This window comes from Corvus hawaiiensis, chromosome 3 (genome assembly GCF_020740725.1).
Source record: "Corvus hawaiiensis isolate bCorHaw1 chromosome 3, bCorHaw1.pri.cur, whole genome shotgun sequence".
Taxonomy (NCBI): Eukaryota; Metazoa; Chordata; class Aves; order Passeriformes; family Corvidae; genus Corvus; species Corvus hawaiiensis.
The window spans coordinates 77,029,115-77,056,977 of NC_063215.1; the positions used below are offsets into that span (position 1 = coordinate 77,029,115).

At 38.9% G+C, this 27,863-nt stretch overlaps 1 protein-coding gene across 5 annotated transcripts in view; it reads right to left on the minus strand.

The window, feature by feature from the left end:
• KIF25 (kinesin family member 25) overlaps positions 1–27,863 on the minus strand; it is a 42,005-nt gene extending 14,142 nt beyond the window's left edge. Inside the window, exons 1-10 of one of the 5 annotated variants that reach the window (XR_007202243.1) lie at positions 27,676–27,863; positions 26,897–26,962; positions 23,213–23,329; positions 21,169–21,307; positions 16,266–16,369; positions 14,956–15,044; positions 13,384–13,426; positions 9,539–9,606; positions 4,494–4,568; positions 8–157 (exon numbers count right to left, since the gene is read on the minus strand). Coding sequence is in view for 4 of the 5 variants with exons in the window: in XM_048297142.1 (XP_048153099.1) it covers positions 8–157; positions 4,494–4,568; positions 9,539–9,606; positions 13,384–13,426; positions 14,956–15,044; positions 16,266–16,369; positions 21,169–21,307; positions 23,213–23,329; positions 26,897–26,962; positions 27,676–27,753 (929 nt within the window). In the remaining variant the exon portion in view is untranslated. The remainder of the gene's footprint in view (positions 1–7; positions 158–4,493; positions 4,569–9,538; positions 9,607–13,383; positions 13,427–14,955; positions 15,045–16,265; positions 16,370–21,168; positions 21,308–23,212; positions 23,330–26,896; positions 26,963–27,675) is intronic. The other 4 variants (XM_048297142.1, XM_048297144.1, XM_048297143.1 and 1 more) reach the window with 4 other exon arrangements.

The following is a 27,863-nucleotide window of genomic DNA, read 5'->3' on the forward strand; positions in this document are numbered from 1 at the left end:
TTTTTACCTGAACACTTCTTGGGTAGCTCGGGGAATAATTCCAAGTTCTGATTCCTCTTCTATGGAGAATGCTAAGTTCCCCTCTAACTGTGGTCCCAACATTGTGTATGTCTTCCCACTTCCAGTTTGCCCATAAGCCATGATACACACATTGTACCTGAAAAACAGAAGTGCTGTAATATATTTTACCATTACCAAATGTGTCTGTTAGGTGGCAAGTCAAACTCCAAACAATTTGGGAACACAAACTTAAACAAGAAAATAAATACACTGCCCCTGATTTCTTTCTGCAGGTCTCAAAGTCTGACAGTAATTACTGTTCATAACATGACCTAAACAGATTTTATTTTTTAAGCAGAGTTGAAGGGATGCTTCTAAGAAGACATTTAAGGGATCCTTAGCTTGGAATGACTGATGCTGTTACACCTCCTCGCCTGCCCAACTTCCAGCTTGTGCACTACTGAGCTGCTTGTTAATCAGCTCCTGAAACACTGCAGTTTACAGTATAGCATTTTAAAGTAAACCATTGATGGGCTTGATTTGTGTTACAGTGCTGTGCTGCAAACCCCACTGCACTTGTATCTTAACAGCTGGGAACTCTTCATCTCTCATAGCCTTTTTCAGGCAGGCTCATCAGTCATAGCCTTCAGTCAGAGAAGACAGCCCCCTAAGAATAGGAGGCACAAATTTTAAACCAACAGCACCAGTTCAGAATGAGCATGCACACAACGACTACTCTGGAACAAAGGTGGCAGGAACTGCTCTGATAAGGACAAGTAGAAAATGAAAATGTACAGTGTCACTGCAGAGGAACAGGAACCTGTGAAACATCATCTTCTGAAGCAGACAAGTAAATATGTCTAATGAACAGAACTCTGAAAAAGCCTCTTTCACTGCGCTGAAAATAATAACAGAAAAAGAATTGTTCACAGCTGTGAGCACTGTTGTGGTCTGTGCCACAGGGATCTGAACTGAGACGTATGAATCCTATTTAGAAAGTGTGTTGCTAACACAATCAGATCAAAGTCAACATCTTAAGCAAAATAAGTGTTTGGACACAGACACATCCAGCCACAGTACTGCTTTGTATGGAGGACCAACACTGTGTTGTGCAGCTGAAGTTTTGCCCCTTCTTGGCTGTGCCTGCTCTGCTGCCCCTGCCAGCACCTCAATGTTGACCACAGTACTGTGCCAGCAAAACCCTTGGAAGACATGCAGTTATGCTGATAGGACTGTCCTATCCCTGGACTATCTTGTTTGTTCGGAGATACGACATTAGCAGAACCCTCATGCACGAGGAGTGCTTCACAGTTTGCAGAAACATCTGCTCTACTAGAGAGCTGCAAGAATGGGCTTGCTCCTCTTCTGCCAGAGAATAAAATTTCACTGCCTAAACTACCTCTGCTGTGGGCAGACCTGAAAAAGCTGCTTTTGATTATCTGATGTTTTTCCTCATATCAAAAATGTAGTTTCAATCCCATACCAGCATATTTCAATGAAGACCCCTCATGTAATTATTTTAAATGTACAGTTTCAAGTAATGAAATACTTATATGGCATTTCAGTGATTTTTTGCATATTAAACATGCCTAGAAGCAGTTATTTCAGGAGGATTATTTTGAAAACTTTCCTTGTTAGAAACAAATGTGGGCTGATAAGCCACATGGAAAATACCCGAGTACCCTTTCTGGGAATGTGAAGTCAAAGTTGCAGTCAATGAATCTATAGTAAGGTCCCTCCAGATTTTAGCATGAACTGCAGAGTATAGAACAGAAGTCTAGTCATAGATTTGATGAAGTAAAGGAGATAACTGAAAACAAAGAGCACTACAGTAAAATGAAATGTGATAGAAATTAGGGCTGTAAATCTGAAATGAGGGATTTCTTGAAATATTCACTGCTGACATAACTCAGTAGAAAAGCTCATGCTAATTTTGGTAGTTTTTAGCTAGACTAACAATGAGTAATTTTCACAGTTCCACCCCTCATGCACACCGCCTGGCCAGCCTGTACCTTACTGAGACTTCTAGCCCTATTTCAAAGTTAAACAGATCTTTGGAACCAAAAAGGGAGCCAGATGTTTGCAAGTGGTCATTTTCCTTGGGAAAAACAGAATTAGTCTTCTTAAAAGTCTCTCCTAAAGGAATTTCCTATAGTCGAGCTATTCAAATTTTCCTTAATTGCTGCTTGCTGTAAGACAGGAAGAATCCTGGACAAAATAGTTCTGACAAGATGCAGATGATATGATTAGAAGTTAAGTGGGCAGAGGATTGTAACATTGAAGACAGAGATGCAAATCAGGTATCAGTCAGTGGTAACTTCTCTGCCAAAGCCAAAACAGTGTTTCAGTCAGCCCAAATGAGCTAAAACTGGCCAAAGCAGTATCATATCTAAGTAGGTATGGGAGATAATGAATTGTTGGGGGATTCAATAGGAAGACAAGAAGCAGATTACTTTATATTTACCCATATAATAATAGTTATTTATTATAGTTTACTTCATTGGTGTTCTAGCTCCAGCATAAAGATTTCAAATAGAGAAGTCTGAAGATTTTTGACTATGATTCACCCATGTGCCCTGATATTCTTCCTTCCCCACTTTGTTTATTATTATATGTAACAGTTATATTCTTGCTTAGAAAAGTTCTCATCATCAAGCAAAAATACCAATAGTGTTGTAGCACTTCTCTCCAGAAAAGAGTGCAGGTGTTCACTCTAGCAAAGTGACCCCTAGGAGAGAACACTGTTAAAGGAAATGAAAGAAGCAGAAATTTATTCTTTAAACAAACAAGTTGGATTCTTCAACGCTGTAAAGAAAAGAAAAGTTATCTTACTCCTTGTTGGCCCTGTATGGCTCACGGTAAACTTTGAAACCTGCTATACTTTGTCTGTTTTACATATGAAACAATCTTTTCTTCCTGCATATTTATACTGAAAAATGAAACAATCCATTAAGAAAGAAAAACATAGAAAAAAATAAGGAAAAGGAGAGAACACTCCCTTCTACTCAAGCTAGAAGTTGTTACAGACCACTTTGGAACCAAGACTAAAACAATCAGGAGCAGCAAAGAGGTTCAGTGTTCAGACTAAGCATGTCTGTTTCCCATTTACAGTGGGAAGGCTGCTGTGCTCAAATGCACAGACTTGCCTTTCCTGAGAATCTGCTTCTGTTTAAACAGCACTTCTGGAAGAACAAGACAGGTCTTTTGTTTTCAATAACAGAACATTTCCTAACTGAATACAAAAATCTTAGCTTTTAGGACAGGATTCTCCCCACCTAAAAATTAGGAGTGGGAAGTACAGCAGATCAAGGTACAGATCACATAGGTCTGAAGACACTTAAGGATGTATTGAACCAAGGCAAAATTATCGTTGCAAAAGAAAAAGTAGGGAGAGAAAGCAGTAGTATAAAGACTTCTTTAAAATCCTGCAACCTAGTGGTCCCTAGATTGCTCAGCTAAAGAAACTGTGGTTACTTATCACTGGTAAACAAGAACAATGCAATCTATGACTTCCCTCAGCCAGGGAGCCCTTGGGGGCCCCTCTGTGGCATAAGGAATTCCCAATACTCACAGAATCTTTAGATACCTCTTCTAGGATGCTTTTAAGAAAAGGAGCCTTGGAAACTTCAGTGCACAGGCTTCTGGGAACAAGGATTGCCACTGTTCAACTATGCCACTGTGGATGGAAAGGGACTGTCTTTTCCTCTACAGGGAGGGAAAGGTCCATGACAGCCCTACCATATAATTAAGTGGTATTGGAACAGGGATGAAAAAGGAGCAGAAAGGAAGTTATGTATAAATCTCAGTTCAAGCCTCAAGGATTATAACAATATGCACTTCAAAGCTTCTTTGCAAGAGTAGCTTAAGTTGGCTCAGGACTTATGAAAAATCACACTTTATGAGCTTCAGTAGCTAGAAGTAATTTCATGTATTTGTTAGTGCTTGTTACTGATCAGTTTTGTATTCAAACCAGAATTCAGTTTTACCCCAGTGCCTGAAGGAGCAGTAGAATGACTGAGAATGCTCAGTTCTGGTTCAACCAGGAATTGATCCCACCACCTCCTATGGCCTGTGCTGGACACAAAACCAGGACAGCCTTTTGCATTAAACACAGTATTCACAGTGAACACACTGTTGGAAAAGATGTATCATACAATGTCTGCAAAAGTTACAAAACATAACCTACAAGAATATGAAGAAAAAGAGACAACATCCTCCATTAGAAGCATCAGTTCAACAGAAGATCAGAGGAAAAAACTGGGTTTTTTTTATTTTTACAAATTTGTCTCCTCTGCTAAATTTTGCAAACCATTTTTTCACTGTTTATACAGGGAAACAACATTTACTTGGGGCTGAGTAGAAAGAAAACAGGAAAATGGAACTGCAAAGCCACAAAACTTGACTAGATCACCACTATTAAGTGGGGTTTTTTTAACTGATAGATTCAGTACGTTATTGTGCTCTAGCTTTCTTATTGCAACCTTTTAACTTACCCATCCAGGAGAGATGTTAGCAAAGGGGCCACATCTGCAAATACTGCATCTTGAGACTCTAAATCATTGTAAACTCTGAGGAACAAAGTGCAATGATTAACCAAAGAAAAAAATAAAAATGTTGTCACAAGAACACAGACTATAGAAACTGTAGGCCAGTGACATGAAACTTGGGACCTGCTGACATTTCTGTGTCAGAGAACTGAAAATTAGAACTCCGAAGTTCTCACTAACATTTTGGGAGCAGCTGTTGTTGTGTTTTGGAGCGAACAACCCATAGGTGTACACTTGTGGATTTCTGACCTCATCCTAAACCTCCTGCCTGCCTCTCTGGCCACAGAGTCCTTTTTTAGGCTGTACTGGATCCCTATTACTTTTTCCCACCTACTAGAATGTGAAATAGCCCTGCTGCCTGGACCTCCTTTGTATCACGTTATAGAAGATGGTGGTCAGTCAAGTCGTACTGCCCTTTAGATGTGGGTAAAGTTCAGGGGGGAAAAAAAGAGGCATGGAGGCTGCAAACTTGCTGAGGACTTGTCTCAGAAGACTCAGTGGCAAAGCAGAAATCAGAATGCTCCTGAAGGCAAGTTTAAGGATGCACTGTCAACCAAAGGTACTTCCACCCCCACCCCTGATGAACTACCTACTCTGAAATCAACACTTCTCACTCAAGGGAAGACTTTCTTTTACATAATGATGTGGAGTGCAGGCCTATTTTTAAACAGAATGGAAGACAAGTAAATTGCATGAGTTATTCCACCTCTTAGAAAAGAGCAATAACAGTTCAATACTTGGGCTAAAATGATGTCTGAAACAACTCCATATGTTTTTTGAATGCAAGGAGAAAAAATACCAAACAACCGTTATCTTCAAAGAAATCTTTCCTCCAACCCTTTCAGGTTTGTAAAACATAAAATCAAGACCTGAAAACAGGAAATCATCCGGGAGAGGAAATTCTGATCATAAAACGTGGATATCCTAACTTGTTCATTTCTTCTGCAGCACACCAAAAATGTATCCTCCCCAAGATTACAGCCTGCAGCACCCATGTTTATACAAGATGAAGAGAATCTAAAACATGAATGTCATTACCCACAGTTAAATACTTGAGGTATGAATGCTTATCTTTTGAAAAGGTTTCCTTTTCTGGTATCTTTCTGTGGTGATTTTTTTCTTTTGGTCTAGCTCTGTTTTCCAAAAGGTGATATATGTTCTTTATAGCTCACAGCAAAAGGGCTAATTAGAAACAGGAATTTTGGTAGCATAACCATTACAAAGCATAGACACTTCTCTGTGTATACAGTACACCAGCACACTTCACTCAACAGCATCCCAGAGACTGTACAGGATACTACAAGGTTAACTGAATGAAGACAAAGCGTGCTCTTCAGCATTTACTCAAACCTCTTTGTATATCTGACCATGATCTGTCTGCTATACTCTATAAACTGCACAAATAGAGTTTTTGTATTCATGCTCTCCACAAACAAGATTGTACAGAGGGATCACTGATAAATGGATACAGAATTGGAGCCAATGCACTGAATTCAGCATTTTTCCTGACAACAGCCAGAGGAAGGAGCAAGAAACAATATGGTAGCCAGAGACACAATAATTCATCTCTGTGCCTTATCCTAATCCTTAAAAGTTGTATACTGGCCTCAAAACTGAAATATGAGTTGAATCTCTGTTTCAAAAAAAATATTATTAGAATTAGCATTCAGGGTTTTTTTGCATCTTGCTGAATTCTTGGCCCGGAGCAACATCCTGTGGCAACGTTTTCCACAGACTAATTGTAAGCTGCATGAAAATGTACTCTCTTTAATAAGAAACGGAGCACTTGTCTGGCTTGACAGACAAATACTGCTTGTTGCTATTCCACTGATGTGCCGTCATAGTGCACTGAGAAACCAACAAATATGCAGGGATGTGGCACAGTTTGGACCAGGAAGACACAGGCACTGAATACTCTGTCCCTGCTTTGCATGCACATGAGCATATGCTTCAGTAAACTTTGCACATCAAATCTGCAAGGTCAATATAAAAGAGCAAAAGCACTTCCAAACACTCTTCTCTGCTTCATCTATCATCTGCAATGGATGAAATATTCATTAGCACCCAGTCCTCCATCTTAACCTCCATCTGAGGTCTCTAACTCAGTATGTGTTGAAATATTTTTTCTTCACACATCAAAACATCTCAGAGCTACTACATACATTTTAAAAAAGCAAAAAGAAAAAAATACTTAGGTATTTTAAAGATTAAAACATTCACAGTTGATGACTTTTGTTGCCTAAAAAAACAAACACAACCCGGGCTAGAATCAATCAGACTTAGCAGGTAATTTGCACAGCAAAGTAGAATCACAGAATCAATTAGCTTGGAGAAGACCTCCAGAGCCATCAAGTCCAACTTTTGACTGAACGCCACCTTGTCAACTAACCCATAGCAGTAGGTGTCACCTCCAGTCACTTCTTGAACACTTCCAGGGATGGTGACTCCACCACCTCCCTGGGCAGTCCCTTCCAGTGCTTAAGCACCCTTTCTGTGAAGAAAATCTTCCTGACGTCCAACCCGAACACAGGTTGGACACACACCTAAGCCCTAGTGCAGATGAGGCCATTTCTTCCAAGAACAGCCACAGCTGGTGTCAGTACAGCCATGTCAGGGTCAGGCTCCAGTAGCTGATCCGAGGAAAGGCACTGGCTTCCATGTTACAGTAACTACTCAAATATTTACTCAGCTTCCTAAAGGGGTTTTACTGCCACTACTTAGCTGCTGTGGTTCAAACGCTATCCATACTGAAATAAAGTGGTTTAAAGTAGTCTTGAACTAGTTTATGCTACACTGTAACCACAGCCTTGGCTGAAGCATGGACACCCACTTCATTAGCTCTCTGAAACCATGAAAGATGCTGCAAATCCAAAGAGTCTCTTTCTAAAACCCCATGTATTTTTACCAGAAGGATAGATTTGTCCCTGTGTAATGATTAATGTGAATCTCACATTGAAAATTCTGAGCTTCCTTTTTATTTTGCTAACGATTTGCCAATAAAATTATAAAAGCATAACATGCTGAAAGCTGGAATTTTCTTCCTGAGCTGAAATCAAATATTTTGACATTTATTAGTTCCATAAAATGTTGCTAAAAAAATAAACATTTTAGAGTTCATAAGAACCATATGCTTTTCTGTTTATAAAAAAATAGCTGTACTGGGACACTAGAAAAACATTCCTGGAGAACTGCATTCTTTGGGGGATTTACATTTTTTTAACCCTTTTCCTGATTACCAGGATCTACACCACGTTTCCAGAATCACAACACCTCTGGAGTTCTGTGTCAATACCATTAACTGTGCTGCTCTACAGAGTTGAATTCCAGCATTATTCTGTGTTTATTTCAACTGTTATGGCTGGGTTAGGTACAGCTGAAGAGTGAAAAGAATTACTTTGAGCAGCTTAAAAGACATGTGAGGGGTCTTGTACCCTAAGAGATCTCATATGCCTCAAATCAAAGGACTCCTATAACCTACGGGATCAGTAAAGCTTTCCCAAGATCTGCATTATCTCAGGATTTTTCAGGTGATTGACGGCCTACAGGACAGTAATCCCCATTCTCCTGTGAGTAGAAAACTGCAGCACTTTAGAAGGACTCCTTGAGGAAGGGGTCAATGACTAATAATGTTTAGCAAACCTACAGGATTTTCAGCTGAACAGGCTCAGACATTAAGTTTAAACCAGGACAGATAATTCACATTGGGTACATCTGACTTTAAATCAAGTTTTGCCTTCAAGCATGGAAACATAAAATCATCCTCTTGTATTCCGTTTCCAGAGGGTTTTGGAGCATGGTTCAGAGCAGGCAGTCTCCTGAGTCATTGCAATATATAGATGCAAAGTTTGCACTAGAAAGAGGCATTGGGGTAAAATTTTGTATTTCTCTGTTTACAGAGTTCTCACTGTACTATTTAAAAGGAAAGAATACTCCTTTTTTCAGAGGTCCAGGTCAGCACCTGTTTCGAAAGAACAGAAGGCACCCTTCAGCCTGACTCCCAGCAGTTTTCTGTCTCACTGACGGAAACCGTCAGTGACTCTGGTGTCCCATTAAAGCCCTTATCACACATGGTGCTTTCAAAATCCGATTAGTCTCTGTGGATTTTTGAGCATCTAATATGGAAAGCAGTCATACTGTAGCCTTTCCTTTGGGGAGCACTGATTCCCATGTCACTGCTCTGCCTTGCTGCTTATGGTCAGGCTGTTGAACATCAACTCATACTAGTGCTCAGTCCAGGTCCTGCCACAGTCATGCTCTATGTCTAATGCTGAAATCATGAAATCCACCTCAATTCATAGAATCATTGAATTGTCTGGGTTTTAATGAACCTTTAAAGGTCTCCTAGTCCAATCCCCCTGCAACGAGCTGGGACATCAACTAGATCAGGTTACTCAGAGTCCCATCCCACCTGACCTCAGATGTTTCCAGGAAGCTGATATCTAGTCCCTCTCTGGGAAACCTATTCCGGTGTTTCACCACATTCATAGTGAAAATATTCTTCCTTATATCTAGTCTCAGTTGACTCTCTTTCAGTTTAAAACCATTACCTCTGTTCCTATTGCAACAGGCCCTACTAAAAAGTTTGGCCCCATTTTCTTATGAGCTCCCTTTAAGTACTCAAAGGTAGACAACACTTCCTTACCTTTAAAACATTCTGCTACCTTGCAACATGTTGTGAGGATCACAACAGCTACTCAGATTGTTAAAAGAGTCATGTAAGTCTCTATACAGGTTTAAACTTAGCCGTATCAGTAGTCTTTGCTGAGAGGGAAAACTGATATCTATTGCCTGAAATGGATTATTCTGTCCTGGGAAGAATATAATTATCACACTAAAAAAACCTCAAGAATTCTCCCCCCCACCTCCACCACTCAAAAAACCCAACCAAAAAGAGCATTACCCTCTAGCTAATGCCTACTAAAAAAATTAGTCTTCACTATACAAATCCTCCAGCAATTCAGATTTCCAGATTGCTACACAGGACTACCCACCTCTCAAACTGGAATGTCTTGTTTACTGAGGCATGACCAGGACGGCTACATTTGACAAGGACAGTTTCCTAAGAGAAAAAAGCAAATTACTGACTGTTAGTATCACAGGCACAGACAGAAAAGCAAATATGCATCAATTCTGTATCAGGAGACAGCTTTAAGGATCAGGAAGCCCAAGGCCCTTCTCCAGCAGTCGCCAATACACAAGGCTTTAGAGCCTGTAGAATGCAGTGAACTTGCAAAACCATAAGAAAGGCTCTCAAAACCCATTAAAGTTATTAAACAACAACCAACACAAAACATGCACTTAAGTTCAAGAGAAAGATCCAAACCCTTACCTGAACTTTCTTTGTACCTAGAAAGTCATAGGCAAGTAAACACAAGCTTCCCAGCTGCCACCACTGGCACAAAAAAATTGCAAAGAAGAATTCTTTTTTTAATTGTTGGGAAAATTTTCACTGTAAAAGTGCACTGAAAAGTGCCTTTTCAGATTGATTTCATACATAGCTATGTCTAGAACTAAGCAGATGTGCATTTCATTAAATAACATGCTAGTCCACAACTAAGAGAAAGAGCTGCACCACCACAATCCATAGAATTCCATGAGTTTTGAGTAGAATTTACTTTCCAGATGAGTTATATGATAACTTTGTAAGTCTGACAAATATGTAAGCAGCTCTCTAAACTATTACCAGAGTACAATCACAGCAGTCTGACGTGGATTCTGTAGCAAATTCTGTGCTCTTCTGCTCCTCATGGCAAATGTTGCTTAATTGCCGAGAAAAGCAAAGAAAAAAGATGGGGGGAGGGCTCAGCAATTTGGGTGGAAGCTCTCCAGCACACAAAATACTTCATCAATTCAAGGAGATTTTCTAGCTTACTAACCTGTGGTTACATTACTGCATTTGATGGGAGTGCTGAAATTCCTAATGTGCTTCCAACAAGTAGCCTTGGAGTGCTGAACTAGTGGCCTTCAAATAAGTATTGCCACAGACTGAAGTTATAAAGAGCTGAGCAAATAATAATCACATATCAGTATGTCCAGCATGCAAAAGGCTAATAAACATCAAATTTCTTCCTTTGAGTTTACGAGTACTTCTACTTCTGGAGAAAAGAAATGTATCATTATCAAACTAATGATGACAAAACACTTACTCTACAGAATGAAAACTATGTTACCCACCCCAGTACTGGCAAATTTAGCTGAGAACAGATGTCAGTACAACCCTGCTACAAAATGGCCTGACACAAAATTCTAATAGGATTGGTAATCAACAGGTTCTGGGGCAAGGGAAAAGGAAAAAAACTGAAAAGGATAGAGAATGATGGAACACATTTCTGATTCAGATATCAAATTTACTTGTAAACCAGCTTTCTCTAAGGTGAGAAACGAGACAGAAAAACCTCTATTTGCATAACATAGAAACAAAAGAATTGACTGTTAATAGGCAGAAGTTTCACATAAGCATTTGTAATGACCACGTCCAGTCTGGTTTTGAATATCTCTAATATTTGGAGAGCCAAACCCTCTCTTGGCAACCTGTGCAGTGTTTGACTACCCTCACAGCTTCTTCTCATGTTTAGGCTGTATTTCAGATCGCACTCATTCCCCCTTGGGCTGTCATCACCAGGAAGAGTCTGTGCATTCAGTACCTCCTCACCTGCTCATTTTCTCTGATACTGACAATACCAGCACTGCTCAGTGTCCTAATCTGTGTGGAGTGGTTCAACCTGATGTGTGGCGTGTACTCACTCTCCACAGTTATTGCACAACAAGCTTCAGAAGAAAGACTCACACAGAGGTTAATGTTATATTGAGGAGCTGAGCATGCACAGGACAGCAAAAAGAAAACTTCAAAAATCTCCAAGTAACTCAAAAACTGAAAGGAAATACTTTTCCATACATCTAGTAAAACTTTAAGCCTTCTTTAGACTTAAAATCAGAATAATTTTCTAGACAAGATGAGCAAGATCAGAAAAGAGATCATGTGTCTTAAGAATGATATGAATCTCTAAACAAACAAAAGAAAAAACACTCAAAGACTAAATGGAAGTCATGTTGTCTCCATGGATCTGGTTCTCAAATGTGCTGCTTTCTAACACAATCATGGCAAATAACTGCCTGGTTATGTTACACACAAAGTATTTTCAGGAAAAAAATCTTGAGAGACAGTCATGATCTAAAAAGCAAAACAAATAAACTCAGCACCTTTACCACAGACAGTCTTCCTTCACCTTGATCTAAAATTTCCTTTAAATCATTGTCTGGGAAATGGTTGTTTTCAGAAATATAATCTTTGACTGTGTTGCAACTAAAAGCTCAATAACAAGTCAAGCCCCATATTTTAATCTGAAAATTGCACATTTATCGTAGCCACAAGCATAACAGCTTCAGTTGTTAATAGCAAAATAAATAGGCAATAAACATTTTTTTTTCCTTTACTTTTGTAAGATTAGTCTAAATTGAGTGTTTCTTGTAAGAAGGATTCTTGCAACAATATTTTTTTCTTAAAGAAAGATAAATTCATATTAAGAATCTAACATAAAGACTTCAGGTATTTGACCAAAACTGGAAAATATTTTAACTAAATAAATGTCAAGGCAAACCAATAAAACATTTGAAGCCTATGATGTGTTTTCCAAAACCAGGAAGTTAATATTTTGCAAATTTCATTTCTCAATCAAGCCTGTGCTTATATTTATATTCCTGAAATATTTCATACGATTAGCATATTGAAGGTCACTCTTTCATACAAAGTAAAATTCATAAATTGGCATAAACAAGCAGACAAGCCTTGCCTGTAAACATATAGATACTGTAATACATCAGATATCTATATGAAATAATCCAAAACCTAAATATTGGCAAATTTCATCCTTGTGCAATAAAATTTAACAGGTCAGAAATGGTTGTAGCATTTTATAGTACAATAAATGTGTCAGGATATCCAGAATACAATGTCTACCATTACAGATCCCTGTTTTTTATCTCCTGACATATTTACTCTTTCTTCATCTCTTCATGTGCTCCATTAGTTACCTAATTGCACATATATATAGATATAGATATGGATATATATAATTATCCACATTATGAAAGTGATATCTGCCTAATGAAACTATAATCTGGGAGATTTAAATGCATAACATACTTCCAGTCACTTCAGCAATATTTTAAGCACTACACTATAAAAGAGAATTTGGCTCATCACCATGTAAGTAACAGTGAGCAGCCAACTAAGAACTATGGGAGCTAAGAAAATTAAAACCCAAGTTAATACTTTGACCTTAGCTCACACTACTGTGCCTTTTTAAATTTTATATCTTGGTAATGGCCTCAATTAATGCTGGAACGTCATTTGGATTTGCAGCCTCAATGACCATGCCTGCTCCGATGGATCTAAGCCAGGATACTTTAACATGCTTGACTGCAGCACCACAGAGGCTGCTGTGCTTCATGAGGTATCATATTTCTGCCCTAATGCATTGGCTGTGTTGCAATAGTAAAATTTGAAGAAAGCCTGACATAACTTTAGAAATAGCTACAGCACATACAAGGGGCTCAAAGGGACTGACTGCAGGAAGTCAGCAGCAGTTTGACTGCTACAAACATTCAACCTCCAGTCAAAGGATGGCTGCACCAGCAGCAGCTCTAAGCTATTACCCCTACAAAGAGTCAGGATGAAAATAGCACAAACCACCTGCTATTGCACCCATGGATAATCAAATCTGAGCACCACCTGACCTTGTTGGGGTTTTTTTTAAACTCATGATTCTCATGCCCCTCTTGTTTCTTCTTCTAGTATTTACCAATGTGCTTTTGAATTCCACCCTCAAATACTCACATCATCAGCTGCATATGCCGCTTTTTCTGAAAAGTTTCTTTGCCTGTAAGGGAAGAAAAAAGCACCAATAGGGGAAAAATAGGTACCTTTCAAACCATAAGTGTTCCACTTAGCTGAGGAAAACCAATGTTTAAAGTGTCTGTGAACTACACATTGTCTGAAGAGTACCTTTCAGAATTGCCACTATTATTGTACCCTATGTACATACTAACACCACAGTTAATTGTGAATAAAAAACAAATTAAAGTGCAATCAAGCAAAATAATCTGCTTTAGAAAGGGCATTCAGAACAAACCAAATTAAGAAGAATTCACATGCAAGCCATTCTATTATTTTGAGATTGTTGCATGAGCTTGTAACAAGAAGCTTTCACTTTAGAACATTAAAGCAAAAAACACCCTCTTTTTCAAGATCCCTGATCTTGAATCCATGATTAGTCTGAACACTGACTGGGATTACTGAGGTGTATAAATCTATTTATGTGTGAGAGTTTTTGGAGAATCAGTCCATAGCTTTACAGATAAATTTTATTTAAATTACTTTCTATTGCCTTAAGAACTCTTGACAATTATTTGTTCACCCCAGTCCATCCTGTTTTACACTGCAAGTCAGCACCTGATTGCACTATTTCATACGGCAACAAAAAAAGGGAGTGGGTTCCTCCCCAGGTATCCCAAGCACAGGCTAATGCAAGTGTCAACTTCAGGCTTCTTGAAATACCTTGTCTGTTATTTTTGACGTTGTTTTAATTAAAACAATCTTTTTTTTTCTTTTTTTTTTTTTGCAAGATTTGCCAAAAATTGAAACTTTAAAACACTGAATGTACTCTTTTAAAATTACCAGGCAGTAAAAGTAAAAGTAAAATAAAGCCCCAAATCAGCTATTTACTGATAAAGCAAATGATAACATTACTGGTTTCTAGCCACCCACCTAGTTTTCCCCTTCTTTCTTTCTTTCTTTGTATACACTTCAATCCCTATTTTCTTTCATGTTAGTCATCTATGGAGAATTCAGCTTTTTAAGCAGATACTTGCATCTAATCCCTCTTTCCTTTTGGATCTTGGAATGTTTTGACACGTCAGTTACAGTAAGTGTATTATAAATAAGGTATGCAGAGCCAAATTAGACTGAAATAGAATTACCAATGTTTGTGCAGACAGCCAATGTGTTCTATAGCATCACAAAACAATTGTAACGCTGAGTGTGTTTCTCTACCCACGACTTCTGGCAGCTGTTACATTACTGCATCCCAGAATTTGTATAGGATAGTGAATAGAGTCTAAACTGATTGCAGCTGTGTTACTTCTGCCAAGCCAAGGATAATCCTGGCTTGGCAGAACAGCTATGGCTTTCTATTGAGGTCAACATACTTTTAGACAGGAGGATGAGATTGGCTAGAGCCAATTTAGCAGGAGAAAGAAAACAGCAATTAGTTTTTATGATACCAACATTGTCTCCCCACACACAGAAAACCAGAAAAAATCAAGGACACTGTTGTTCTCATACAAATATAACTATTGTTTTCTCTGTATTTTGAGTCAGGTAGGATCTAACACAACCAAAACAGATTACCTGTCTTGTGATACTGAATGTCCAGCAGCATCATCAAAAGGTAGCAATGGTCGAATCCTGCAGTGGACTCTGATATTTCCTCTCAGTTCCTGGGATAAGAATATTAAGCTGTTTTTAACACAAGTTACTGGAGAGGATAAATACACTGAAATTTATCAAACAGACAAGAACATGTTTAAGAAAGCAGGTGTTTACCTCATCATAGCCCTAGACTCTGTGGGGAGCAAAACAGAATCAATGTAATTTGTCTTAGTAAAGTAGGAGAAAGTACTTGAGGAAGTATGAGCTCTCCAGACCACTGGAATTGTATAGCCCTCTCCAGTTCACATGGACAAAAAAAGCCCCTCTTAGCCATCTTTCCCTTCCCTTCTTTTTTCTCCTTCCTCCTTACCTGAGCTTCTTCAGATACCTGTATTAACTCAATAGACAACATTACACACTCCATTTCTCTTCCACCAGTCCTGAGGAAGATGTGGAATATAAAATATGTTGTATATTTTCCTCTCCACTGTGTTCCTATATGATTAAAAAGCCAGTAGCTGATTTTTCGCTGTAGGCCATTTTAGACCAGTTTATCTCTTCCTTTTTGCTGGTGATCAGTTCTTCTCATTTTGTGTGACTAAACACAGCTTGCCTATGAGGATTATTAACCACTGGAATTAACACCCCACTGCTCTGGGGAATATCCTTTCAGTAAACTGAAACGAGGCAAAATTTAGAAGGTAAGTACTTTTTAATGAAGAGCTTCATAATCCCAGGTAGGAAAACTTTTAAAAATTTTATTTGAAGGAGGCTTGTGTTTCTAAAAATCAGGTCCTAAATCAGGAAACCCAAAACTAGTCATTTGTGAAGATGGGAGAAAGAGTAAATTTAAAGTACAAACAGGAAAAAATTAATCCCAAATGAACCATCACTAATGGCTGAGCAGGTTACAGCTAGAGATATTTGGAAAAATAAAAGATGACTACTTTGCAATATCAAGTTAATAATTTTAAGAATTTTAAAACAATTTCAGAAGCTGCAAATTTAGAGAAGAGGATGAAGAAACTCAAGTTTTGTCCACTATTTAAAATAGATGCTACTCCTTAGGGCAATAGGTCACATGAGTGCATTTGGAAGATCTTGTGTAAAAAGAAAGGGGTGGGGTTTATTATAAGACAAATGTGCCTCAGCAAATAAACACATCATATATAGACAGCTGGGGGAGGTGATATACCCATGTGAAGTACATTCTTTACTTTTACTGGTGAGGAAATTATGGGAATAATTTCAACAAAATAAGCCAATTTTCTGTTATTAAACATACTTACAACTAAGCTGTTATGTAGAGCCTTCCTCTTCTGCTTTTCTTTCTCATATCTCTCTGTCACCTCTTGTAGAGACTGTTCAAGATCAAAAGCTTTTATCTGAAACACTAGAAGAAGGCAGTTTCAGAGAAATAAACTCCATGACTTTACAAAAGGAATTGTCCAGTAGCACCTCATGAAATACAGGCACAAACCTTCTCAACTTCACCAAATTTCAGTTAGGAAGGTTAGTTTCTGATTTACTAGACACCTATGAAAAATCCCATCATAGTTCTTGCTATGTGAAGCTACAAATAATTACCACAAGTATACATGTGAAGTCTTGAAAAGCAATCAAGATCATAAGATATTTAAAGGCAGTTCAAATGTGTCAGTTTAGTTAGAGTGATGTTACCTGCCAGCGAAGCCTGAAACCTAAACTTGAAGCAGCCTGCTGCTAGCTGGGGCTGTCACTTGCAAGGCTCATACCACATCTGCAGTTATTAGACTCATGTGGGCTAACTTTACAAGAAGTTAACATGTCATTTATCCTCAGCCTCACTTACAGTGCTAGTAATCCTTTGAACAGTTACAAGGTTCGCCTTTAAGATAGGTCCATCACTCCATGAGGAATTCATAGGAAAGACCGATCATTTGAACCCTAGGGAGTCTCCTTCACAAAATGGAGAAGAGTGATATGGGTTATTACAAAAGCCTTCTAACTTCACAAATGGTTTTATTTCAGCCCAATTACATTAACACTGAGCAGGCCTAAAGCAAACATAAAGACCAGAAGACATATTATGTGACTGGCAAGCTTGTGCAAAAGCAAGCTTCTAGGAACCCCAGTGGGAAATCAAGGTCCCCAGCAACGAGTGAGCAGTTTGGAGATGTAGGGTATCAAGCAGTCAAAATCAAGGTCTGAGAGCTGAGTTAGCAGATGGCCACCAACCTCAGTGTGCTACCTTACAGAGCAAGGATCAGGCTCAGTATCTCAGCATGGTCACACAGATGATTTATTCTCTCTGGTATAGACTAAAAATCAGATAATTTCATGGGACATTTGTCTACACTAGAGATTTCTCAGATCTTTTTTGCTAATAACCAGTTGACCTCCAACCAGTTCACCTCCAACTCACAGTCTTCCTCCTCAAGTACACGCACGCAGGGGAAACATGACATTAATAGCTGGGGAATCAAAGTCTAGGAGTTTCACTATGAAAAAATCCTCTTGCATCCTGCATGTAGAGTAACACTAGCATGCTTTGGTTTGGAGAATCCCATGCAAATCTGTTACCATAAATTATCAAAAGGGCCACTTACAGTCACTGATCCCTAATCATACTGTACCTTTAAAAACACAAGGCTAGAATCCATTATTCAAGTAATCTCCATAATAAGTATCTTCATTTACAAATTTGTGTACACATTTTGAGTTACCTAAGTCTCTTAAACAAGCAGTAAGGCAAAGCAATAGATGCTGAGGGTACTCTTCCATTACTGCAGCCTTGAAAGAAAAAAAGTTTCCTAATGCATAAATTATTTCTGAAATTTTTTTTTTTTCTGAAAGTAGAGTTATACAGTAACAAATATAAACACTCATTTAACATTTTCCTAGTTTTCTGCTTGACATCAGATGCAAGCTATACAGGAGTTACATTTTCATCCTTAACCTAGAGGTAGACATTTTGTACATCTGTTTTAAAATACTAATAACACTCTTCATTATGCAAGAGAAGTAGTCACTACATGAATGCAGCCATTATAGACATCCCTTTTCCCCATCCTTTGCCCACTTCATTGATCTATATGGAAATTTTCTGGGAGCTGGGAACGCCAGCAGTTTTTCTGTTGAAATGTTACTGATCACGGTAACATCAGTCTAACAGTTGTGATGTCTTGCAAGCATATTCAGGACTGTAACCTTCACAGTCCCTTTCCTTTAACTGACAGTCCTGGTTAAGGAGCTTTTCATTCCCTCCCCTCCAGTGCTGCACTGGACCTTCTGCTGTGATCACACAAGTGTTCCCTCAGTCACACAGAGGTCTAAAAGCAATCCTTCCTTCTGAGAAAATTCTGCCCTGGATCAGCTCCCTGATCTGTTCTGTGTGTGGTTTCACAAAGAGTTACACAAACATAACAGAAAGGTCCGTAACAGGGACATGAAAAACAGGAGCAGTACAACCTAGCACAGCCACAACGTATCTGAGATATAGATGTATCGTTTTCCCCATAGTTCCCTGGGGTTTTTAACGTTTCTTGCCAGTCTAGAGTCCAGTTTAAAAAGGAGATCAATCTGATCATGTCTTCTAGCAGCTATGATGCAATAGACCTAATACCAAAACTTCTTTTGAGTTCAGCTGTGTTTTATATTCCACACTGTAACATTATTTTTAGCACAGCCTGTTGTGACAGCCCAAAGGGTAATGGTTTTAAACTAAAATAGGGTCGATTTAGATCAGATAAAAGAAAGGTGGTTTTTATAATGTGGGTGGCAAAACACTGGAAGAGGGTGTGCAGAGCAGTGGTGGATTGCCCATCCCTGGAAACATTCAAGGTCAGATTGGATGGGCCTCTGAGAACCTGATCTAGTTGAAGATGTCCCTACTCACTGCAGGGGGAATGAAAATAGATGACCTTTCCAGACTCCTTCCAAACCATTCTATGGTTCTGTGATTATTCTTTGGGCTGCTACAATATTTTTGTTGCTGGATCCAAGGTCCCTCTCCTACTTCCCTACTCCACACTAAGGGAAACGCTTTCATAAGGCGGCTGAGCTGGTGGAAATCACCTGTGGAGCTGAGGATAAAAGATGATGATAGTTCACATTCCACACATACAAGTCATTAGCACAGTGCAGAGATCAGCTTTCTCCAACAGGAGCAAAGCACATAGGTGCTAGCATATGGACAAAATGGGAAATAAGCTCCTTTTTTAATCTTCTCCAGCCCAGAGAGAAAAGTGCCTCAGAATTGCAAAGCATATCTAAGTCACTAGGCTTATAAGTCACCATAATTTCCTCTTTCTGATAATATCTGCATGGTGAAGCAATCTAAAAAGTAATCTTAAATTTTTATAAATTCCCACCCTTCCAAAAATCTGCTGAATCACTGCCTCTCTCTCAGTAGTATCATTTGCAGTTCGGTGGCCAATATTTTAGCAAAAATGATAGCAGCTTTATTCATGAGGAAAACAGGCCTATAATAACAGAATAACGGGCACTTCTCTCTCTTATGAATTGCTACTACTTAAGTTTCAGTGGGAAAGGGGGCAGTAGCCTGATTTTCAGACTGTGAATAAATATTTCTAAGCAAAGGACTACTCCGTTGTTATAGGAAAGTTTTATAGTTTGTTGCATGTCAACTACAACCTTGAAATTTACCTACTCAAATACTTCTTCTGTAATTTTCTCCCTTGTTTTCAATCTCTATTTTAAGATTAAACTGGTAATATATACTGTCTCCAGAACATGTACTTTGGGCTTTCTGTCTACAAAAGATTACATGTAATTTAAGGATGGCAATTCCAATGGTCATATTTAACCTTAACAATAGAATCACCATCCAAAACATTTCACAAAAAACTGAAAACCAGCCAAAATCAAAACAAAAGTCATCCACCAAAGTACCAACAGGCTATTTCATTATAGTCAGGGAAGCTTCTCCTGCTTATGATTTCAAAGAACAGTGCACCAGGAAGTGCAAACTGAGAACAGTCAACAGAATTTTGCCAGGCCTCCAAATGAATGCTTATTATTTATTTACACCACAATAGTTCAGGTGCCAAATCCAATCTCCTATCTGTTCATTTAGCCCCCTGCTTCAACAAGAGAAAAATTCACTTCTTAAAGTTTATTTTCCACTTTGGTTTTTTTTTCTGTTTTAAAGACTCCTTGATGGAGCATTTTCTCTACAAGGATAATAGAGTAATCAAATACATTTTAATCATAACTTAGTACATAACACAGAGGAATAAGTTCTCTAAAAACACCCTTCACCAAGAGTGCTGTTTGTTGCTATTGACATGAGGAGTCCCACTGGAATCAAATCAGTCTGAAAATGAAATAATTCAAGGAAAGAAAATGTACCTTTTAAATGGCAACACATGGATATTAGAGCATCACAAAGGGTCTCTGACTGTAAATTTGTGTATTTGTTGTAGTCCATCAGGTTGCTACACTTCAAACAATTTAAGCAGTGCATGTCTCATGTGCTTCTCAAGCCTGGTAGGAGCTTCACCAGAATCAAGGATATTGAAAGCAGGTGCAGAGATCTATACTATGGGATCAATGCATTTAGTCCTCAGTGATCAGGGCAGTGTACACCAGTGCACCGGCTCCCCTTCCTATGTATACATGAACAAGGAAGCACCTGAATTCCAAAACAGCAGTCCATGTGCTGTTAGTATCTACAGTCCAGCAAGTGCAACTAGTTTTTGATTTGGAAGTAAATTTTTTTTCAATAAATACACAGGAATATTAAAAATCAAGTCTATCCTAATTTCAGGCAGTATTTTCATAAACTTCTGAAATCAGCCAAGTCCTTTTCTGGTACAGTCAAAAGCAGACAAATTTCAGCTTTATAATGCAACACATTCCTTATTCAGCTCTTCTAAAATAGCCAAGAAAACAAGCTTGAGAACTTCACTTTAAAAATGTTACAGCTGAGCCAACTCAGCAGCAGTCTAATAGCAGCTGTAATCCACACAAAACCCAAATCCAAATTATCACTCAAAACCTCTGCAGAGTTATTTGTACTTCTTCTAATGCTTCAGAACTCCTTGATGATTTAAGGTCAAACAAGAAACAAGTGCTACAATTTCAGTGACACATTTCCCAAAAATCAAACTCAACCTTTTAATGTTAGTAACGTTGAACAATTACATTGTTGATGTTACATATTCAAAATGTAAGTGCAATGAGCCTTACTTCGCATTGCTTCATTTTGCAGCTGTATCCCATGGACTGCTGCCAGAACTTGGTAAAGACAAGTCTTGCTTTGACGTTGGAAGTCTTTTGAAAGCTCAAGAGCAAATGAATGAAGGCTCTTCAGGTCTTGCTTAAGCCTCTTCTCAGCAAGAAGAAAAATACGTTATAAAGACACAAAACCAGCAGTTAAGAACACTCAATCTAACAGCTCAAATTATTATGGTGAGATATCACAGGCAGGAAGAACCTTCTACTTGATGGAAGGAAGCCTTCAGGAGCATATCTTTCAGCATGCTTAGAGAAGGATCCTGCACAACATTTAGCAATGTAATTTCCTAAAAATTTCAGCAAGACTTTATAGATCCTTATTATTTTATCATACCTATTTTGACCGTAACACAGCTACAGGTATAACCAAGTCTCTTTGTTATTTCACCAGACAAAAATAAGTGTGTGTGAACATGTGTGGGCTCTGTCCACTTTTAAGTCATATCCAGAAGCAGCAATGAAAAATCATGATCCATATATCCCTTACTGCCTTCATTTTCCACAATTTGATCAGAAGGTATTTGCTAGGATTCACTCTTAAGTCATTTCTTATATAGGCTAGTTCTATGTCTTCCTATGAGAACAGATGTATTTTGAAGAGATCAGAAACTGCTACTGTTCACAAAAGTATTTGTATTATGGATGTAACTCAGTGTAACATATATGATGAGTCTTTTAAATGTTTGTAAGATCAGCCTATATTCACTTAAAAGTCCACCTAAGAAAAACCAAATTGATCTGATTTTAGGATTAGTAAACTTCTTGACATCCAAGTCCTGAAATGGACACGTAAAGCCATCTCTAAGGTGAAATTAACAATACCTTATCTCACAGAAGCACTGTGATGTTTCATTGTCAGCCTGGTACAAAGTGTTACATATTCTGTGACATTTTATTTTTCTAACTGTGAAACTGACTAGTACTGTGGTACTAATTAGTTGAACTAATTAATTCGTTTCAGTGATAAAAAGCAATCTAAACTAAAGGGACAAAATCACTGCATTTCTCACTCTTGAAAGCCACACAATTTAAGTGGGAAGAAGTATTTTTTTGTTATTATGGGTACAGGATGACTGTTCATCTAGACTTTTATTTGGAGAGCTTTGCTCTCTCCTAGTATTCGTTGACATCTGATAGTTTGCTATCTCAATCCACTGGTATTGCATCACAAGCAGTTCTGCCATTCTAGCTAAACAAAAATGTAAACTACCACCATAAAATTTACAAAGCAGAACCACTGTGATTAGAATAAAACAGAACAGCTCTTTTGGAAGGGACCTACAACAATCATCTAGTCCAACAAGGGTAAAGTCAAGCTGCATCCTTCTGCCTGTTAAGAATCAGATTTTTTCCCGAGACACTTGTCAGTCATTTTATGCAGGCATTCAGTGCTGCCCTGAGAAAAGCTGGTATTTGGTAGTGTCCCTAAAAGGAACTCACTATTCTATAGAGTAACTTCACAAATAAGTACTTCAACTAAGGAAAATATTATGGTACACTGGGAGAACAGTTTCAGTCTCTCTGATGCAAAATTAAAACCTGAGTGAGCACACAGCAAACTACTCCTCTTGTGAGATCTGCCAGAGAGCTCTTAGTAATCAGTGGAGCTCTCAAATGCTTTTTTGAAAGGATTTGCCTATCTGATTAAAGTATATCACAATTATTAGTTTTTAGGGGATGTCTGTATGACAGTCAAATGGGAAATTGTGAAGTTTTGATTACAAAAATATCTAGCTCAGGTATTAATAGCACTGTGTATGTAAGATCCTGGAGCTCAGGAGCATCCACTTTTACCAGCCTCTCAAGTGACTTTGCAGCCTATTACAGCAAAACCACTATGAAATCATTGTTACACCTCACTGTAAGCTCTGTTGTGAATACAATAAAGCCACAGTTCAGGTTCATAGCACACCATTTTCTGGGGTTTACTATATTTGATAAGCATGTAAATGTTTAGGGCATAGATCATGCCTATGTTATTACTAAATGTCTTTACCTTTATTGCTCCATGCAGCTGGGTTACAACAGAACTCTTCTGCAACTTCATCTGCTGGCCATGAGCAGCATAGAGCTTCAATACTTCTTTAGTGCTTCCTCCAGCCAACCCTTGATACTATTTAAAATTTTTTTAAAAATCACAAAAAAAATCACAATAAAAATCACTTTGAACACTCATGTTTCCTGTTGCATTCTGTCCCTGACAACACCAACTCCACTACAATCAGTTGGGTTGCAATGGTGCCAAGCTGTGCCAATAAAGCCTACTCTGGGTCTTCAGAGATCACAGCAACCAAAGCAATTTTTAAAGGATGTGAAGAAGAATGCTTTCTAGCAGTCTAAACTTACCTATTATGCAAAAGCAATTTTTATGGCCAACTTGAGAAATTTTTGAGACATTGAAATCAAAAGGAAAATAGAAATAATACAACTTTAAATATTTACAGACACGAATGCAAAAAAAGGTATCTCTGTAGAGATTTCTTGTGAAATTCTGCAATACGAAAGAATCTGTATTACAGTAAAAATGTAATTTTGTAATTTTCTGACAGTCCTGGTGCTTAAAATGAGCTGCAAGTTCTTAAGCTACTCTCCCCTGCCACCTGTTGACATCCATCACTCCTCAACCAGTACTAATTGCCTCTTCCTTTGTTTTTGAAATGCACTTGTCTCTTGCACAGACTTATTTCCTGCTTTATTAACACCATACATTCCGTGATTGCAATCCCCTGTTATTTAAAATAGAAGAGTACAACAAAAGACATGAAAGAGCTAAATCTGCTCACACAATGGGTTTGATTTAATTCCAACCATCTGATAACAATAGGTAAAATGCAAATATTTAATTGCAGTTTAACTACAGATGATATCAGCAAAAACAGTGTAACATCCTACAGCTGTTAGGATAAACAAAGATTGTATTTCCAAAAAAACAGTACTTCACTTATTGAAACCAGCATTTTCATGTGGCTTTTGCACCTTCACAAAGCATGAATGTTCTATTTACACATGCAACCAGAAGCTCTATACAACAATGCACCACCTTAGTACTAATATCAAAAGTTCTTACAAGAAAGACCAGAAGCCGTTTTTTTTTTTTTTTTTTTTAATTTTTACAGGCTTTAAGATACTGAGACTGACTCTATACAGTGTTTAGATGCTCTGAAAATCTAAGGATTTTCAAGACTCACGTTACTCAGATACAATATTTACAAACAGCTTCACAAAAATGCACAGGAGTAGTGCACCAGAATTAGTATCTCTAATCACACGTGAAAACTTAAGCATATCTATATAAGCAATTGCAGTAGCCAAGCCTTGTTGTTAAGGCAGCTTAGGGTAGCTAAAACCTCCTTTTAGCACCTAATCTGCACCATCTGCACACATTCCCCTTGACCCTCCACATTTCTCAACACTGACGATAAAAGCAGAAAGGTCGATGCTATTGTTATTGCAGTCATCCCCTCATCACTTCCACTATCAAGTTCATCTTTATTGCAAATGTTGCCTTGATTTTGGGGTTTTCTGCACTAAAATAGTTTTAATATTCATCAGAGTTGTTCATAGGCCAGAACTTGCAAACCTGCGCTAAGGAAAAAATGGACTAAACCATTTTTATAGTCAGCTGTATTATAAGCAGAAGTGAAACTGAACTACTCATAGCTTTCTCCAAAGTGAAATCTCAGTTTTGCAATCAGATCCATTCTGGCAGATTTGGCTTTGTGTAAAGAAGGCTGCAGGATCAGGACCTCAAAGACTGCTAATAAAAGCAAGGGCTATGCAGGTAGATAAACAGACTTCCAAATAGGAAAAAACAGGACAAAAGGAGGTCTACCAAGAGAGAATCTGACTTCCTACGTTCAGTAACAACCCTTCCAGTATACTGCTGGGATAACAATAGCTGAGGCTGCAGAACACAGCAGAGGCGCTGAAATTCATCACTGTCTCAAGGATGTAAGGGACGGTCTAGAGCAGGAGATAACAGTTTAATGAGACTGATGCAACCCATAGATAAACATTTACACTGCAAATCCTAATTTATGGCAATCCTCATAAGTTTGTCTCCAAAGCTTCCCAACTCACTCCAGCCAAAACAAATCCAATTAGCTTTTACAAGTTAAGAACGAGACCTCTGTTAACCCTGGTCCCTGTGACTGAACATGTTACGGCTCAATCACTCAGGCATCTCCACCAGCAGATCTGAAGGATCAGGGAAAGACAAGTCAAGGGCAGCAGCTTTTCTCACCAGCACAGCTGGTAGAATATTAGGACATATGGTGCAATATTGCACAACCTTAAATAATACTAATTTCAATTAGTATTGTTTTTAATAGACAGTCTTCACTTAAGGTAAAACTATTTCATAGATCTCAGTTCAGCTCATATTTTCAGATTGCTGGGGCAAATTAACTAAGAAGAGGCAAGTTTTTAAAGTGTATTTAAACACCTGCCTGAATAGAAACATCAGTGCAAGGTTAGCTGCAAAGGATTTCACTTGACATTGTTTCTGATTCTTGGTGGTAACATTGCCCACACTCCTTGTGTGTCTACAGGCACCCATTTGTTCCAGCACATTTTTCAATAAAATGAAGGAGTGCTCTATTTCAAAAACAAGGCTTCATTCTCTAATACACAGGCAACTCCTTCCTACATCTGATACACCTCACTGACTAGAATAATTTATTTCTTGTGCTTGTGAGAATAAAAAATAATCAGCTGAAATATTTAAGGCTTTCAGTGAATACTGTAAAGCAGAACAAAGACAATAAAAACATTTCCTCAGAATAAATTAATGTTCTTGTGTATACCCAGCAAAACTCATTTCAGATATACCACCTGTTTCCAGTTAGACTTTGAAAAATGTTAAACCCACTTTTATCCACGGGTGTTAACAAACCCACATGGAGGGCAAATGGCTTCCCTGAGGTCATCCAAGCAGTTAATGTTTCAGCCCAGATTAGAAACTCTTGGCCAACAGTTTGCATCACTACTAATACCCACCACTGGCTTTGCTCCAGCAGCCTAGATCTATACTCAAACTTCTTTAAATCTCTGGAATGCCCCCTTTGAAGACCCTAAACACTATCACAGGCTGCTCCTTATTTCAGTGAGGATCTAGGAATAACCTATGCTTCTGTAGAAGGATATAAGGAAATGAAGGCATCCAGCTGTTGCAGTATGCTCTGTGACAAGGTACATGTGCAACAATACCTCTTCTTTTCTAGACAAGTGTAACACCACTTCTAGGAACACACACAGCAGAGCATCCCTGGTAAGCCTACTAATAATGAAATGTCTCTCCTGCACTCTGTGAATAGTTCTTCTAAAGCATCATCCTAATTGTGTTTAAAAAGTATTCCTGAAAAGTCTGCCACTGTCTTTTAGACAAACATGTCCCCTGTAAGAGGAAAGAAATATTCCATATTTAATGCTTCCAGAGTCATTCCCTCAGTTCAGTTTTATAGATCTAAAACAATAGCAAATATTTAAATTTAAGCAAATTTCTAATTACTTAATCAGCCTATCATTACTGCTACCATTCATGATTTTGGAATGAAAGAAACACTGAGCCTTAATCCCTTCAACTGAAGAGTGCAAAACCTGAAAAGAGGAAGGCAGATTTTGATGTCTTTTTTTTCTATTTCCCCAAGAATTCTTATTGAAAAAAATGAACAACAGTCACCTCTGCAAGTTTTAGATGGAGAACAGCATTTTCAGTTTCCAGGACAACTATTCTTTCTTCTTTGGTCTAAGGAAGAAAACCCATCCAAACACACAAAAATTAAAATTAAAAAAATACGAGTCTGATTAACACCGTTTCATTCTGTTAGGCTTCATTATCATATTCCAGTGTTTCTCAGACTTCTGAGATCAATGGACCACCTACCCCCATCTCCTAATCACAGTATTTATATACGAGCATGCAAAAATTAGGATAAACTCCTAATATTCATTTATTTCTATCCTTTCTGTTACATTGCTTGCTAGTGGGGCTACACGTTTTAAACCGCTTTTGCTTTGCGAAACCACCTCTTCCTGGCATTTTCCAGAACCCTGGTTCTTGGGAAAGCACTATTTCATTTATTTATACATGAGCATGTAAGTTTCCATTTCCAAGGCAGCACTATGAGAGATCTTCGACGGTGGCGCGGCCAGACGCTCCCTCAGCACAGGGGCGCCTCCCGAGAGCGCTGAGCGCCCGCCCGGGCCGGCGGCGGGGCCGGGGGAAGGAGCGCGGCTCACTGCTCTCTCTACTTCTATCGCAGCCCCAGCTGGAGCAGCCTCCCCGAACACGTGGGGGCCCAACAGGCCGCCACAGGCTGCCGGATTCGGTGTCCCCGCCTAGGACCGCGCAGGATTTGGGAGCGCCCTCCAGGCCCTCCCGCCCGGCGGCCGAGGCGCGGCCCCGCAGCACGTGCCCGCCCGCAGGCCCCGCCCCTGCCCCGCCCCTCGCCCCCTCACGCGCAACCGCTGCTCCAGCTGCCGCAGGCGCTGCGCCCACACGGAACCCGGGTCGAGCCCGCGGCGGGGCCACATCATCCTCCCGGGTCCCGCGCCGAAGCGGAGCAAGAACTCCCGCGGCTCCGGCTCCAGCGGGGATTTAACCCGGGACGCGTCTGGGGCGGTAGCGCGGCTGCCATGGCGACGGG